The 17,536-nt window shown below is 47.3% G+C and overlaps 1 protein-coding gene across 1 annotated transcript; it reads right to left on the minus strand.

The window, feature by feature from the left end:
• Nucleotides 1-735: 735 nt before the first annotated feature.
• LOC111838857 (photoreceptor outer segment membrane glycoprotein 2-like) lies at nucleotides 736-3,086 on the minus strand. Its single transcript, XM_023802242.2, has 3 exons — nucleotides 2,506-3,086; nucleotides 1,700-1,946; nucleotides 736-1,002 (listed from the first exon to the last, which is right to left on the minus strand). The coding sequence occupies exons 1-3, from the start codon at nucleotides 3,084-3,086 to the stop codon at nucleotides 736-738; spliced, it is 1,095 nt and encodes a 364-aa protein (XP_023658010.1).
• Nucleotides 3,087-17,536: the final 14,450 nt, after the last annotated feature.

Below are 17,536 nucleotides of genomic sequence, written 5' to 3' on the forward strand. Positions count from 1 at the left end.
GGTCACATCACCTTGGGTTTGAGGTAAGGCTTTGATATACTGGAGACTTCCTGTTGGGTTATAAGTTTCTAAGGTTATAAGTGTGATCGATCTCATATACTGTTATGTATCCATTTAACCTGTTTAGTGCTTTGTATTAGTTTGTTTTGATCTGGCCCCTTCTTGTAACCTAGGGGCTTAGGCACATTAGTGTGCAGTACAGCTATCTAAAGAGTCTTCTATAGTTTCCAAAAAGCCTGTAGATCTGATGAGAGCTGCTGTAAGCGTCAGTGCCTGGTTCAGCAGTGGTCAGGTTTGTGAGAAGTCGCTGACCTACGGACAGCAAGAAAGCTCCTATCTTACTGAGGCCAACATGGAGCTGTCCTGGCATCTGCCACTTCTGCTGTGTAAACGGTATCATTTCGATTTGGCTGACCTTCTGCCTCATTTCACAGGATCAACCCTATTCCCCCCCCTCCAGCATAAATGCACCAGATGATAGATGATGAAGGCGATTTTAAGTTCCTTGTCAGTCTGCTGGTCAACGCAGCTTGTGTCCATATTTTATATGCAGGCTTATCGGTTCTGCGACCAGTTGATGGTATTTTGTGGTCCTTCACAAGTCTTCTCTGTTTAACGTAACCTATAGTTTTCACTGATGCTTGATCTCTTAAGACAGCCGTTTTCTCATATGCCAGACGTGTGATGTTCCCCAGTGAGGTGTATTTGGTGGTACCAGCGGCAAGGAGTTGCCGATTAGCTGGTTGCAGGAATCAGTTTTGCCGGCAAGTTTCCGGCGTCTCCTTGCGAGGTTCTGGGAACGTCGATGTTGGGATCGTCATCATCCGTGGCATCGACCCGATTGCACTTGCCCAAGTTCTTGATGATGTTGAAGTTGGAACGGGCCGTCTCAGCTAAGCTGTTCTCCAGGAGCCAGCCATCAGACTCCGAGTCAAGGTCCCCGTTGCGCAGCACGTTATCCATGGCTGTCTGCAGGTACCGTACGCCAGTCAGTACTGAGAGCTGCAGCGGGAGACCACAGCAGGTCATGACAATGAGGAAGGGCTTTCCAAAACTCATTCAACTTAATTGGCACAAAATCAAAGGGGGCATCATTTTTCCCTGTAGTTCCAGTGATAGGGTACATGTTTGATTTGACCATGTAATGGATAGATCGATGCATCCAAAAGAACTCCTGGGAGTGTTTACTTAAGTCAACATAATAACCACTCCCCATATGAAACCACGAACATTGATTCGTAACGACAGTGCACGTCAAGGTCTGGGATATATTGGACTGTACAGTAACATTCAGTTCTTGTAGTTGACATGTTGATTTGCCAAAGAAATTGGCAGAAATAACATGAGAAACTTTCATAAAGGCCAATTTGTTATGACCAGATGGACTCGGTCAGAGCACCAACAAAATTACAAGGGGTGGGGTGCTCATGGACAGCTGTGGTGAGGGAAAAACTGCAAACCATCGACAAGGTGTTGGGTGACAGTGATTCGTCAATGCAAGATATGAACAAAGGCTATCCCTAGCACGAACCAACCGAAGGGCTACTGTGGCACAAAAAGCAGATAATTTTAATGATCATTAGAGGAGTAATTTCTCATGATACTCAGCATGTGAAGTCCTGCGGCGTATGGGGCTGGTACCACTGGACTACTACGTCAGTTGCAGTAACAGTTTGACTTTCTCCAGTGAATCGCCTACCTCAAAGAGCCAGATGAGAAGCACTGTGAGCCCCACAGACTGCAGGATCTGGCTGTAGTACTCCATCAGGGCCTGGCAGCAGCCCCGCCTCCACACGTTCAGCTCCTCCCTCTGGTAGTCATAATTGAAGTGGGCTGAGCTGTTGGTCACCTGTTGCTGGATGCAGGGCCGAGGGGAGCTGGGGTTGCAGCAGCTGAACGGCACAGCGTCTACCAGGTACTTGCCTTCGACGTTGCTCCTCAGGCGTCTGGGAAACATGGGGGGGGGGGTTGTGTAAGTGTCTGTTTGTCTTGGGTGGAGGATTATTGGTGTCTTGGTCCATACTGTCCTGCTTGGGATCTGAGCTGGATCTGTAGATGACCAAATGCTATAAAAGGTTATAGTGTAACCAAAAAATAGGTCTTTGCTAACTCTGAACACAACAGAATACCAATAAACATACAGGAATTTTAGCCATCAGCAAATGGTGTAATATTGTCATGTGCCATTGTATTCATTCATTAAAAGGGAACAGAGACCAACAAGAAGGACTGAAAGTTAAAAAAAGCAGGTAACTTTGATGTTTGTAATGCTCAGAATGCCTTTATCAATAAGACAAAGTTCTATAATTGGCTACTGATAGGTGAGGAATGTCCTTCCAGGTCAGGACAAAGGAACTGAGGGAATGGAATTGCCTCATCCCTGCTGCCATGAATAGGCTCTCTTTGTTTCAGGAAGACAAATCCTGTTTAATCCAAATTCATCCCTGCCCTCATACATTCTTCCTTTTACCTGTGCATTTCCCCTTGCTGCCCCCATAGACTTACTGCACAACTTCCTTGTGGGACATATCCAGGTATCGGTTACTGATCCATTGAATTTGGAACCAGTCTCGGAAGTCGACGCTACCGCAGCACTGAAACTGCATCTGCAGCACATCTACAGTGCGCTTGAGAAAGCAGCGTCCCGGCGTGTCCGTGTCCTTGTAGTAGCGTATGGCGTCATTCAACCCGGCCAGCAACGACGACTCCAGCTGGCCACGCATGTTGTAGCACATGAGTGCCCCCACCAGGATGCAGAAGGTGAAAAAGAAGGTGCATATGGTGTATGGTAACATCAGTAGCTTCCAGCGCAGGTACTTGGCTGTGTCCACGCAGTCGTGACAGATCTTGCCTCCCAGCAAGTTGATGATGCAGGCGATGAGCCCCACGGCGATCAGCATGTCCGGCACGACCTGGAGCTGCCGATCGGACAGCAACTCCTGACGCTTGGCAATCTCCACTTTCAGGAAGAGGCCTAGACTCAAGAGGATGATGCCTGTCACCACAGAGACCCAGTTCAAGATCCAGAGCACTTGGGCCAGCTTGTCTCGCTTAGATTTGGTGAACTTCACCTTCAGCACTGCCATCTTGGATGTGGTGAAACACTTGGAGTTATATTTCCACTTGCCGACATGAATTGGGGAAGGATGGGAAGAGTGAAAGGAGGAGGCTACGCAAACGGCGTGGGGTGGGCGAGGAGGGGGAAGAGACTGCAACTATGTTCTAGAGGTCCTCATAAGGTGCTTAGCAGACGACTGCGACGATGGTCTGCCGATGTTCCTGGGGGGGGAAAAGGACAACAGTAACTCTGAAGCCCTCCATCAGCCCGTAACTATCATCTACGCTCCACTGCCGCAGTAAAGACGCTCATGTCTCTTTGATAGGGCTGGAAGGGCACCATGATGTGCTTGTAATGAATATCATAACTAAAACTAGAACAAAAACTAGCTTCACATCACTACAAAACTGCCTATTGAATAGGTTTTGTTTAGAGTTGGTGACCTGGCAAAATGAAGCCCAACAAATGTACGGTGACACTGCTGCTGAAGACTGTCCTGCAATTGTTGTGCATATGTGCACTGTACCTTCTGCCCTGGTGAGACACAGCAATTACGGTGTAATACTGACCTCTTTCTGTGTCTCTTTTCTCATCCATTTCCTAGTGAGTATCTCCAGGATCAACGCGGACGGCTAAACGGCATGTTTCAGGACGGTCTTGGCTGGTCAGCGAGGCCAGTGGATGCTTCAAAGTGACTCCTGTGTGCCTGCTCTGAACCCTGTGCCTAAATCCGCATTAATCATCCGAGCCCAAGAGATTTATAAGTAGGTCTTCGGCCCCTGTACAAATCTGACTGCAGTGCAGAGCTGAGCGGCGTTCCAGCTGGGAGGTATAAGGGTTTAACAAAAAACATGAACGCATTGACCTTTACGTGTACAATTTAGCCTCGGTCACTTGTAAGAAGAGTGCAAACAGCGCACATGTAAAGCCAGCCCTTATAGTGCTCTGTGGATTTGTGCCCCCTAGAGGAAAGAGGGTGTATCACATAGTGAATGATTTGGACTTCGTTTGATGAGCCTCCAGAGCCCAGTCACCCGAGACACGTGTAATTATTTCTGAACTTCCATTGTCTTATATGCTACAGATCTTTAACTGCCTGAGTAGGTGAGTTATATGTTCTGGTAAACCAGTATGCTTGACTCTCGTGGTGCTGAGTGACCTGCTTATTTAGAACACATGGGTTATGGTCTATGTGTATCACCATTAACCCCAAACACGAGAAAGTACCCGTAAGCCAGGAGTCTTCTCTGTGTCTCATCTCAGCCTTTCAGCTGTAGCCGGGGTGGATTACTGGATTAGCAGGCCCCAAAGGAGCTTGTGTCAGGAGAATGTGTGGTGATGCGTGGGGGCGCACTTTCAGGTGGGGGTATGGTGGGGGAGGAGGGCCTCCTGTCTGACCCCAGGAAGAGGAAATGAAGTGGTGCTTGAATGAGGAATCCTGGTCTAATCCCCTCATAGTTACATTAACTGTAGATCTGTCCTCCTCCTCAACGACCAAAGTAAAGCTGGTCTCTGGCCTATCATGGGTATCAGCAATGTGAAATCTCAATGGATTTAGTTTTTGTGATTTATATTTTTTTTTATTGAAATAGTTCTAAATCATTTGAATCGTGGTTCTGCTGACAGAGGCTACGCTGAGCCGCAGGTTCCGGATGTCTAAGACAGCAGCACACGAGACTAAGGTGAAGCAGGAGACATTGAGAATGACCAGAAACCAGCCAGGTAAAGGACAGAAACAACTTTCTAATGCCAGAGATGACCGTTAACTTATCTGCTAGTTTCTCATGAATCGTAGGGTGATACCAAGTAACCTTCAAAAGGAATGGGAAACATTAAGTGCAGGTGTGAAGTGCACTGCTAGGACAGTTCATATCAGGCTCCTAGAAGCAGGACTGAAGTTCCATAAAGCAAGGAAGAAGTCCTTCATTAAGGAGAAACACAAGATCTGGGCTGCGATTTTGCAAAAAAAAAAAAATATATATATATACTGCACACCCATAAATTGAGAAATTAATTAAACAAAAAATTGTGCTGTGGTGTCTCAATTTTTTCCAAGACTTTAAATATGTTGAAAACACCAGCCGCTGCAATACTATCAATAAGAGATTCTCAAAAAGTCAATCAGACAGGCCCCCGTTATCCTGACTGTGGCTCTAGATGGGGTTTGCAGCAGACCGATAAATGCCAGGATCAAAGAGCTGCAGCTGAACCCAAACGTTACTGTGTGGTGTTCATTTGACCCAACACAAGCGGGAAGCAGGGCTCTTTGGCTGCAGTTGGAGCAGATCTCCAGGAGGCCTCAAGCTGTTTGGAGGGCTGCCCTAGAGGCGGCAGGATTGGACAAGGAGGGATATGGGTCTGTCAGCCAGGGGACAGTGGCCCTTTTGGAAAAGCAGCATGGCTCATCCTGGACTGCCAGGGGTCCTGAGCTACAGGGGAACCCCCCCCCCAGGCTCCAGGCTTCAGCTGCAGGCTTCAGCTGCAGTTGATCCCATGTGTCCATACTTCTCCTGCCCAGGCCATTGGGTCCTTTTGTTCATAAAGCTCTCAAAGCAAACTAAATCGTGCTTGTTAATACACTTGCAGAGTGACTCAGTATTGTCACTGTGTCCACCTCCTGCAGGAGGTATGGTTGGCCCAGTGTTCAGCTGGAGAGTAGTCAGAACATGCTGTGGGTCTCCTACCAGACTGATAATTATTTTCCTCTGATTTAAAAACACTGAATATGTGGCATTCTGTTTACTACAGGACACACAGGTTCTGCCTTGCATGCTTTTGTGCTGGTTCTGATTAAACAGTCTTTATCAGATTGGGCCAGACAGACCAGGCACATAATCCTAAGTCACACCGACGTGGGACGCCCTTGAAAAATACTCCGATGCAGTGAAAGAGACAGCTCTTGGATGAACCTGCAGGTACATTGCAACTGGAAAAGCTACAGCTGTGTTATTGGTCTTCCCAGACTTCAGTGGACTTCCTGAGGTCCAAAAACTGTTGGATTGTGTAGCTGCACCAGCCTGTATCAAAGGTTGCTGTAAAGTCTGTGGGATCAGTCCTGCTATCAGAAGTGCCTGGGATTTTGAGAAGCCTCCTGTGTTCGGGGAAGTCTGATGGCGACGACCGTTGTGGGCATGGAGGAAAAAAGAAACTGCATTACTCCCTCTGTCACCGCTGTTGTACAGTAGCAGTCAAAGGTCTGGACATACCGACTTCTAAAGCATTTCCTGTATTTTAGCCATGTTATTCACCTCATAGTAAGAAGCTTCAAGGAACTGAGGTAATACAGGTACATATCAAATATTGCAACAACCAAGAGAAGGGTTCAACATCTCAACCTTTTATCAAATATTGGACGGATATTAATCCCCTTTTGCTTCGATGACAGCATTGCAGACTCTTGGCATCCTTTCAGCCAGCTGCCAGATGTAGCCACCTGAAATGCTTCTCCAACAGTCCTGAAGGAGTTTCCACAAGCTCTGGGCACAAGTTGGCCACTTTGCTCTTACTCTTCAATCCAACTCATCCCAAACCAGCTCTATAGGGTTTAGCTGGGGGGATTGTGGGGGCCAGGTCATCTGTCTCAGCACTCTCCTTGTTCACGTGATAATACAGTACTTTTAAAAGCACTGCTGAAGGTTATTATGTTGTTATAATGATTTTCAGTAGGTGTGGTACTATAGGTTGCACTGCAGTCCAGGGGGAATGACTTTTCATGCCACTATATCTGTATAAGAATGATATGATAATAAAGCCCACCTGACTCGAAATGATTATTGCAGGAAGAGCCAGGCTCGCACCAAGCATGGAGCCTAAGTGGAGAGGAAACGTAAATGATTGGGTTTGTCTGACCCTGGGCTGCTGGGCTTCTGGTCTGGTCACCTCCAGGATTACATTTGTTCTTATCTTAAGAAATGCTTTGCCTGCTAATTACATGAGGGATCTGGTAGATGTGGCCACAGCTAATTAAATTATCAGGAAAATGAGAGCGTAGGGAATCTGGGACACAGCAAGAGGGTCTGTGCCTGGCCTGGGGGGGGGGTTATATGAGGTAGGGAGAGCAGTGTATCCATATCTTCTGTCTACTTCTATTTAAAATGCCAGCTGTCCCCTGCGGTCTTTCTCCACAAACCACTTACCATGTAGAGGCGGGGGCACCCTTGCCTATGAGGATTTATCTGTGGTGCTAAGAGACTACGTCAGGGCTGGAGGACTGCCCCCTGGTGGTAAGACACAGACCTCCCCTTTGTTTCCAGTACATAGTGCTAAACCACGTGTGATAGGTAATCAGGAAATGTTTGCGCCAGTAATATAGCTGCTGTCTGGTTGTGTGTCTTGTCGTTGTGGCCAGTATACCAGGAGTAAACACCAGAGGGCGCCCTGCCTCTTTCTTACAAGGGTATCCACCAGCTCCTTTCACTCCAAGCAGAGGCTGGTAAAGACGTTATCTGGTTCTATAGTACTTTGGGTTCCAGGTCCTCCTCCCACTTTGGTTTTTAGCTCCCTGTCCTGAATAAGAGTGAGGAGAGATTGAATGCAATGCAAGGCAACTTGTATGTTGTCAAAAAGCTTAGAGTATTCTAAAAATAATTTCCCAGAGTTTCTTGTTTCTGCATTAAGAAAATGTACTTTGAAATTTAAATCTTCATTTAACTTAAAACAGGGCTTTGAAAACTCACTGAATCGTTATTTTCAGGCCTTGTGAAGGACAGCTTCACTGGTCTTGTCTGGTGACATTTGTGGGCCAGCAGAGGGCGCTGTGGGCTTAACAGGCAGAGGCTGTCCTGATAGGAGAATATGAAAAGAACTGCTTAAAACAGGGTTTCTCAAACCATGTTTTGAGGACCGCCCCCCCAACCAGAGGGAGACCGGGTTGAGAAACACTAATGAATAACAATAATAATAAACTAATAATAACATCAATGCCTTAAGTTATTATGTTAAGCTGATTTGGGCAGGGCAATGTCAGCATGCTCACATAAAATGGGTTCCTGGCAATTATGGATTTCAAAAAGAAAAAAAAGCATACAAAATACCTGGCATATCAACCAATCTGACTTGTCCTAGTTAAAATGGTCAATTTTCCATTTGATTTAGATTTATTTTTGTTGCGGTACAGTAATGATGCACAGTTTCTTGTATTTCTTGCTTAAAGAGGAAGATGGTGAAGGACAGGACAGGACTGACAATCAGGCATAGCAGGCATTATTGATTGCTCTGTAAAAGGAACAGGAACTGCCCGCCAACAGCAAAATTTACCATGGGGGATACGGCAGGAGCGGGTGAAGGGTACTCCAAAGGACATATGCATCAATTCTCATGGCATCATCGTCATTTAAGAACAATTTTTCCCATGATTCAGTGTCCATGTTTCCCATGATGCCTCATGTTTCCACATCTTCCTGGAACCTGAAACCTCTGCAGGTGACTGGCATTACTTCGTTCAATATTGATTGTTCGAGTCTGCTTTGATTGGTTGACACCATCCCCATGGTGTTGTGTGATAGATGAGGAACCAGAGGGGCAAGGAAGGAAACTTTCAGGGGGAATTCCCAGGAGCCCACAAACCTGCTGGAGATCCTAACATCAGCACCCCGAATGAGAACATGCTGGTCTTCCTCCTTGACTTTAGAAGGTGCCCCTCCCATTTAGAGGATTCGCCTCTGCTCCCTCTGGGGGCAGCACTGCCTACATTGTGGAGAAGAAGCCATGGAGTCCTTCTCACTGCAACCTAACAGGATCTTGCTGGAAAGCCAGACTGGCCATCCCCCTCACATCAGCTTAAAGCTTCAGAACCGGCTGGCAGGAGGACCTCACCCTGAAGCAGGTGACCTGTTTCTAGGGCACTGTGGCCCAGCTGAGGCTCTGAATGCCCTGCTCCACCCAGCCACACTGGGGTAGGAGCGCTGCCCTTCTCGGCCTGTCAGGAGCTCCCAGACTCCACACTGGTTCATAAATTTGTCTCCTGAGGGACCCTTGACAGTCTGGTGATGTTAGGACATCCTCCAGTTTCCACTGCCAGTGATATAAATGTTGTTCTTTGTCGTCACCTTGGAGGTTTGAGATTGTCAATCACATTATTATCGAAGGATAGTTATCACACACATTTTGATTTGTGCAGATGCATTTATTTTAGTGAATTTTAAATGATGTCCTGTCTGTAAGGTGTCAGAAACTGCTCTGCACAGACTTTTTGAGGGGCAGGTGCTCACACTGGAGGGGGGGACTTCGGGGAAATTTGCAGACGGGTAGGTGGGTGGGATTCCCTCTTAATAAATTCTGCATGTTTAACATCGAAATGAGCACTTCGAACTTATCAAAGAGGATATTTTCAATCCCCCCCCCATTATACGCGCCTGGTGTCAGAGAACCTCAGGGAGACCTGTATAGGGGGCTGGACACTGGCGCTGTGGGAAAACCAGGACGGGATTGGCATGGAGAAGCGAGCCAGCCTGCGGTAATATCCATTCCTGTTCCTGGGGTGTTTTACATTGAAATTGAAACAAGCAGAGAGAGCAAACGAATTAATTTCTCATTTAAAATGGACCTCCATTCCTCCACCAAAGGCCACCTTCCCACTGGGCCCTGGTCCAGACAGCTGGTAGGGGGGGGGCATGCTGGGAAATGCCATTCTGTCGCCTCGAGGGAAACCAATATCATTTTCTGATGTGGGTCACCGTAATACTGGTGCGGCCAGAGCAGTATGACTAGGATATGAATGTGGGCTGGGTGTCCATTACCTCACTGCATGTCTGTGGCCTGGGGAGCCTTCCCCTGCTTTCTGCAGTGGTGGGGGGCATTTTCCATGTTTATTGATGAGGTGTCTTATTAAGAGAGACCCGGCCCCCCAGGCCCTATCGTCAGGCAGTAGGGTCAGCTCAGAATGGTGGCAGGAACAGATCAACATGGACCCCCCCTGAAAGCGAGCACTCGCAGCCTTGTGTACGCACTGCGGGGAGCTCTCTGGAAGGGGCCTGCAGGACGGGTGACTGACATCACGGCAGTGTAAGCCCCCCCCAGGAGTGTAAGTGTGCCGTCACCCTGCCATCCGCCTCCTGGTAGGAACAGGGGGGCCGTATTGGGCCGGGAACCCTGAGCCCCGGGGAGCTGGTTACAGGTGGACACTGTTCCTGCCCTGCTTTTGCTCCCCCTTTATGAGACAGGTAGGTATACATCCCCCCCACCCCACCCCCTTTCAGATATGGGTGTGTCATTGCACAGGCTGTGTGAGGCTCAGCTCTGCGTGTGTGTTTACAGCCCCCACCCCCCACCCCCCCGGCAGGGCTGTGCGGGCAGGTGTGACGGCCTGTTGCTGCCTCACGCCTGATGAGCTGATGGACCTCAGGTGTCGAGAATGGGGGGGGGGGGCAGCAGGGATTTCAGCTTGGCTTTTGCCTTCATGGGTGGGCTTGGGGGAGGCTGTCAGTGGGGGGGGGGGGCAGCAGATGGGACATGGATCTGCTATGTCAGTCAGCACAGTGCCCCCCCGGGGCGGGGGAAGGGGCTCGTTTTAGACGCCTTGATGGCTTGCTGACCCTTGACTCGTGCCTCTATAACGTGCCTCTATAACGTGCCTCTGCTCTGTAGCTGCAGCCTCTCCTCATACCCACTGTGACGAGTTTATTTGAAAATGCATCAGTGAATGACTTCTGCCTGGTGGGGACTCTCTTACTGGTCACCTCATTTCTGAATTTAAGATACATCCTGGCTCTGGGGGGCTACTGACTCGTGTTCATTTCCTGCTTATCTGTTCTCCTGTCCGTAATGTGACAATGTCATATGCTGTGGCAGTGGCAGATTTTGCCTGCAGTTGTATTGCTGGGCATCTGGTCAGCAGGGGGCAGTGTTGGCCCAGGCTGAGGCTCACTATACCTCTTAACGATGAGCTCATCCTTTAACTCCCCTACACTCCACCCCCCCCCCCCAACTATCCCCAGTGGTCCCAGTGAAGCTCCCCAGGACCAGCTGCTTACACTCTGTCCTGTCCCCCCCCGCCCCCCAACTTCACCCATTAACACCAAAGTCATTTATCTGTCGGTATGTGCAAGGCTGTTGAAATATAACCTTACTATGCAGAAGGAAATTATTGTTTTGCACAGCTTCATTTAAAATGATCTGATTACCATCCCACCAGCAAATTTCTGCACTATAACAACCCATCGAATCTATCAGCCAGACAGTCGGAAATGCACGTGGTCGCCACACAAAGGTAATTAGTTAATTGCCTAATTGCTGCCTAAGAGGTATGGGGATCATGTGTAATTCAGCAGAGAAAATATAATTAATTCCTGATGATGAAGATGGTAATTAGCCTCTTGGCACTGTGATATCATTGATTGGTGAAGCAGGAACTGCATACCTCACTTATGGGATGGACTGAAAAGACAATCCATCCAGCACTCAGAAATCCTCTTCTGTCGGCATTAACGAGGCACCTTTTAGTCGTGACTTGTTAACTTGTGCTCACGCCGGCGTATGTTGTTTCCGTGACCAGGCTGAGGTTAATTACGTACCGCCACAAATCTGGCCTCTGTGGTGGCATGTTTGTGGGTCTGCTCTCCCGCTCGGCCTGCAGCCAAGACGCATTTGCATGGTGATGGATGGCCTTGCTGCATCATGGGAAATGAAGGTGCGTGCAGAATGGCGACAGTGTAGTGGTGGGGGTCTGGGGTGCCAGCTGCCTAGCTGGGGGGCTGCTTTGGTTAGAGGGGTATTGGCAGGGGAGTGTTTATCTGCTGCTGTCCCCGTACGCGTACGCAGCCTGACGAGAGCTGCCCCACGTCAGCCTGTGGCGTGTCACCTGGTCACCCGGCATCCACCCTGGCACAGCTTATGCTGACACACTCAGCCACCGGGACGGCGCTGGGATGTGGTAGGGAAAACCAGGGAGCCCCCAGTAGAGTCTCCCGCCTCCACAGAGGAGCCAAACGCCGTCGCGTTTGTAGGAGCGTGGCGCTTAATCGACGCTGTGGGGGGTGCAAACAGCTTAACATCTCAACGGGTGTGAATGTAGTACACAGGCAGGGAGAGGTGCTCTGCAGCCAGACGGTGGGGGGGTGGCAGCAGCAATGGATGGCCTCTATTACAGGCATTTAATCACTGACTTTCGTCTCTGAACTGCCCCTCCCAGACTCTTGGGGCAAGATTAATGGGGTGGGATATTCTCCTCCCAAATAACACGAGCAGGCAGGCAACTGGGCCTAAGTGTGTGTGTGTGTGTGTGTGTGTGTGTGTGTGTGTGTGCGTGCAGGTTATGTATTTATTATATTGTGGGGACCAAATGTTGTTTTGATGCTGTGGGACCATTTTTTTCTTTCTCCACAGGGGGAAAGTCAATTCTGTAGAAATCTATGACTGCAATCAAAAAACAAAATATGCCAACAGTCTTATATTTTGTTTGGTTACTTATGGTTATGATTGGGGCTGAGTAGGGGTTTAGGTCGTCATTGTTGGGATTAGGGCTTTCCCCATAGAAATGAATGGATGGTGCCCACAAGGACATGAATGCAAATGTGTGTGTGTGTATGAACACCCCATAGGAGCCTTCCATGAAGTGCCCCCCACAGATGAAATGGGAATGCTCAGGTTTAGAATGTTTTTTTTTTTTTGCTTTTGTGGTTAAGTTTTCTATTTGTGTTTTTTCCATGGATAAACATTCTACGTGGAATTGCTCAGCCATCAGTATATATATGTATGTCAGGTATGACCTTTGCCCTGACCACCATATCACCCCCATATCACCCCCAGCAGTCCAACCTGAGCTTGGCTTTCATACATGATAATGGATGGAGATTCCCCCCCCCCCCCAACTTGTCCCACTAAATAGAACAAAGGGAATGCTGACTGACTCCACCCTGAACTCCCAGCTTACTCTGCCTCCACACGTGCCCAAAGCATCTCATCCATAATTAACCCCCCAGTAATTATTGATAAGCCTTAAATTATTAAAGTAAGAAATCCCCTGTCAAAATCAGAAATAAGCTATTCATTTGTTTTATTGTTCTTTTATCCTCACAGAAAGGCATAACCGCCGGGATTGAATGAACAATGGACAATAAAGCTGCCATTCTTATTGACTGACGTTGGGTTGGCATGGTGGCCTGTGGCCACTCCCATTTGTCAGCAGTGCTTTCCAGTGTTTAAATGCAGTGTTTGCTCACTTGGGTCTTGTGAAGAATAACCCTACCCTCAGCCTCCCACCAGATGTTCAACACTGTGGTCCATTTATCCTCAGATTTGTACAAGTACTGCATTTACTCCCCCCCCACCCCTTTCTTCTGGGGTTTCTCTGGTTTGAATAATTTAACTCGCATCCTGGCTCCACACTTTGCTGTTTCGCTCAGGAAGGAGTCTGGCCTTGACTCCAGAGGCCATACGAGTCCCGGTACGGCATGTCAGTGTTTTGTGTTGAAGTAGCATCACTCGTCTTATTGTTGAGGGCACCATCAGAGGTCCTGGTGTTTTACAGGAGATGTCGCAGTGGCTGGAGTGAATTCTGTGGAATTGCCACTGTGGAGCCGCACAGACGCGACGCTGGTGATAAAGGAGGAGACCTTGTTGTCTTCAAAAGCATGTGTTTGGAGGTTTGTTTTTACGTTTGAGATTAGATTAGGTTCAACTTTTTATCATTGTATAGGTTCAGAGCAAATGAAATGCAGTTAGCATGAATATAAGGAATACAATGTAGATAAATTATATAGAAAATGTATAGATATATTCATAACTTAAGTGTAAATTATGGTCATATGCTAAAACATGTGTGAGGTACAGACAGGAAGTACAGTACACTGTCAGAAAAACTCACTATACAGTAGAAAAAAGTCCTGGTTCAATTTTGCTCCCCAAGGTACAACAACATTAATGTACCCCCAATAGTACAACAATGTTCCTCATGGTCCATTTCTGTATCTTAAATTAGACTAAAAGGTACAGGTACCTACAGCTGGGGTACATTTGGGAGACCCTTGAGGGTACAGCCCCAGTGGCAAGTAATTGTACCCTCAAAGGTACAGATTGATACTTTTTTCCTAACAGTGTACAGAGAGAATGATTGTGCTAAGAAATATGACCCAGACTCAGTGATGCAATTGCAAACAAATGAGCTGACAGTACAGAAAGGCAGAGTTCATTTGAGGTACCAGCTGTGTGTGGGGTGGAGAATTAACTCTGTAAGGTGCTACTGAGAACATGGACAGCCAAGATGGTGTGGCAGCAGAAGCTCCTGAGCACTTCCTGGATGGGACCATGAGCAGGCCATGGCTGGGCTGAGAGGGACCCTCGGTGATCCCACTCACAGGCAGCCCTTATGCTGACTGTCTCTGCTGATGGGTAGCTGGGTGCCATTGATGTGCTGGAGAGTCTTCTATATCACACCAAGATGGCTTCCCTTCAACTAAGGTTGAAAATCCACCTTTATACATATTCCAAGGTGAATGAATGTTACATGTATATGGCACTAAGCACTGGGGTGGCTGTGGCCCCCACCTGGATCAGGTGACAGCAGCCATTCTGTGCCAGTACACTCACCATACAGTAGCTAAGGTGGTGAAGGGGCAGGAGAGAATTTACCAGTTAGATACAGCAGATGATTAGGAGGTCAGATTTGAAAGGGCCACAAGGTACCATTCCTACTATTTCAAAGGAGGCCCAGGGATCTGTTATGACATCTCATCCAAAGGGTAGCACCATTTTTATAGCACTGTGTCCTCATCACTGCACTGGGATCCACACTGACCACAGGATGGGCTCCCCCTGTTGGCCATACCAACACCTCTCCCAGCAGCAACCCAGTTTTCCTAGCTGGTCTCCCATCCAAGTACTGGCCAGCTTAGCTTCAGAAGGATTACCCAGTCTGAGCTGTCGGGGATATGGCTGCTGACAGAGGTGGCAGAGTATCCTGCATCTTCTTGGTCTTGGTACACTGGTGGGACCAGAATCGTAACATATCTCTTTGCTACTGGCTCAAGGCATTTTGTTTTTTGAAGGCTTTGCTTAAAAAAATGTGTTGGAGAAAGTGCGAAGATGGCTGCAGCTTTTATACTCAGCTACAGTAGTCAGTGAAATTCTCACTGATGATGCTGATTACTGTCAGCAAGTGCAAGACATTAGCAGATGAAGGCATTATTAAATAACTCCAAGAAGACCTTTTGCATAATAGCATGGCGTGTAGAGCAGTGTTGATGTAGAACCCAGGAACCGTCATGCTTCAAAGAAATGTACCTCTGTTACCGTTTCAGTAAGCAAGTGCTTTTTTCCACCTAATTTTTTTGTGATTTGCAGCAATTGATCTGGTAAGGTATGTAAAAAGAATTTGATTGTGATCCTTACAGGCATGTTATAGCCACTGGACCCTGTATGAGGAGATGCAGGGGATGAAACCAGCCTTGGTAAGTAAATTGTGTGTGTGGGTATATCTGTAGCTGTCAGTTGAGTGAAGGGCTATATAGAGCAGTGTTTCTGAATCCAGTCCTCAAGGACCAAAAATCCATCCATGTTTTTGCTCCCTGCCAGACAGTACACATATCTGCTCCCTCCGAGGGAGCAAAATCATGGATTGCCTGTGTGTCCCGAGGACACTGGCATAGAGAGACGAGGTGACAGGGAACTGAAGAAAAACTTCTTCTGCATTAAAGACCCTTTCCGTTCAAATCTAAACTGGCCACAATCACCCTGGTGGCACTGGAATCGCCTCTCAGGGCTTGAACCTTGATGTTTGCTATCTAACATCCTTACCCACCCAAGCTCTGAAAACTACTGAAATTAGCCACTTGTATTTTTCCCTGTGGGATGTTTTTGGTAATTGATTCTTGCTGGACTTGAACCATTAACTTCCCCATCTGATCTTTAGACTTCCCAGTTAGTCTTTGGGATCCTAGCCATTGTACCACTCTACTACTGTAGCTGACAGCCGGAATGGCCGCCTTTATAATATATGCCTGCTTGTTTAACATGTTACTATCTTCGGCTTTGAACCCTGAACCTACTAGTTAAGTAGTGGGCACCTACCTCACTGCACCAGTTTGCAGACAACAGAGTTTGCTTTTGAAAACCTCTGTCACGTGCACCACTTTGCTATAAGTAAGTTTGAATATGACATTTCTCATATAAATGTTCTTATGGTAAGGGATTTAAAACACACTTGATAGAGAATATGTCAGATGGGAGCCCTGGACATCCAAATCTATGGATCTGGCACCTTACTTCCAGTTTCTTCCAGTTTGACTTTGGTTCGGCAACATTTCTAATATGCATTTTCTATGGGGGTTTATAGATTTTGGATAATTAAAAGCGAGGGCTGAGCCATTGACCTTCAGGGTAAGTACTTGGCACCTTACTCAATATGCCACAGTACAGTTAGGGTCCCACTGGGGTTAAGGGCTTTTTAAGAACCCAGCCCTCATATCACTCTGCTAGTAATCAGATTTGAACTAGTACCCTTCCATAGGTACCAAGTTCTAACCTACAGAATCAGTCACCACCCACTGTAGACCACAGAGATGCCTCTTGTTTTATGTGATTTAAACCACAGTCCATTTCACACAGCACAGCAGAACAGGACATAATGACAGACAATCTGAGAGACATACTGAGGCTGTCATCGTGTGTAAAGGCTTGGCTCCCGTGTAGCTTTCTTTGTAGGTACACTGTAGCTATAACATGTTGCGTGAGGATTACACTGCATTACACGCTCTGGAACTTAACACTTCCAATTGCATTTAATATCTTATTTTTCTGATTTCTACAAAATTTATGCTGGGGAATGAGGTATAGTTTTAATTTGGCCATTGTTTCATTATTTAATAAACATTCTGAAAACTAGATGCTGTCGGGACAAGAGCAATGTATTCCTCAGACAGGCCAGTCACCCCCTCCATCTTAAACCCGTACCTCCCCCACTGCCCAACCCCCCCCCCCCCACACACACTCACTCACTCTTCCCACCTCTCCAAGAAATCTTTATCAGCCTGACTTTATCGGACTTGTCTTAATGTAATCAGGTTCATTACTCCCCCCCCCCAGGTCTGTCTGTGGCTGTCCTTTCATGTGCCACCGCTAAGTGACACTGCTATAGTTTTACCGTGATTTGTCTCAAGGCGAAATATGTCCCAGATCTTTACCTGCGCAACGTTCCTGGAAAGATGAAAAAAGATCCACTAAATACTTTTAGAGTTACTGGGTTCACAAGATCAAGCGTCTTCTATAGCAGCCCTTTCCTTCCTTTGCTACCACTTAGTGCTGCTGCTTCAGTTTTGGTGCGATTTTCAGTCCAAATGACATCTGGTGTAGATCTTCATCCATATAATGTTTTTGGATTTTTGAATTGAAATAGTGTCTCTCAGTTGAAGTCCTTCTCAGAGATGTACAGGTGTCCTGTTCGCAGACGCAGCTCCCTTCTGGAGCTGCTTTCATATGAGTAACCTGTGTGTTTTATCACAGCTACAGAGCTGAGCGCAGACATTTCAGTGTTGCTTTGACCCAGAG

This window comes from Paramormyrops kingsleyae, chromosome 14 (assembly GCF_048594095.1).
Source record: "Paramormyrops kingsleyae isolate MSU_618 chromosome 14, PKINGS_0.4, whole genome shotgun sequence".
NCBI lineage: Eukaryota > Metazoa > Chordata > Actinopteri > Osteoglossiformes > Mormyridae > Paramormyrops > Paramormyrops kingsleyae.

Coding starts and splice junctions, on each gene's coding strand:
- LOC111838857 (XM_023802242.2), bottom strand. CDS start 3,086: ATGGCAGTGCTGAAGGTGAAGTTCACCAAATCTAAGCGAGACAAGCTG. Junction 1,947..2,505: donor TCCCACAAGGAAGTTGTGCA/GTAAGTCTATGG, acceptor CATGTTTCCCAG/ACGCCTGAGGAGCAACGTCG. Junction 1,003..1,699: donor TTCTCATCTGGCTCTTTGAG/GTAGGCGATTCA, acceptor CTCCCGCTGCAG/CTCTCAGTACTGACTGGCGT.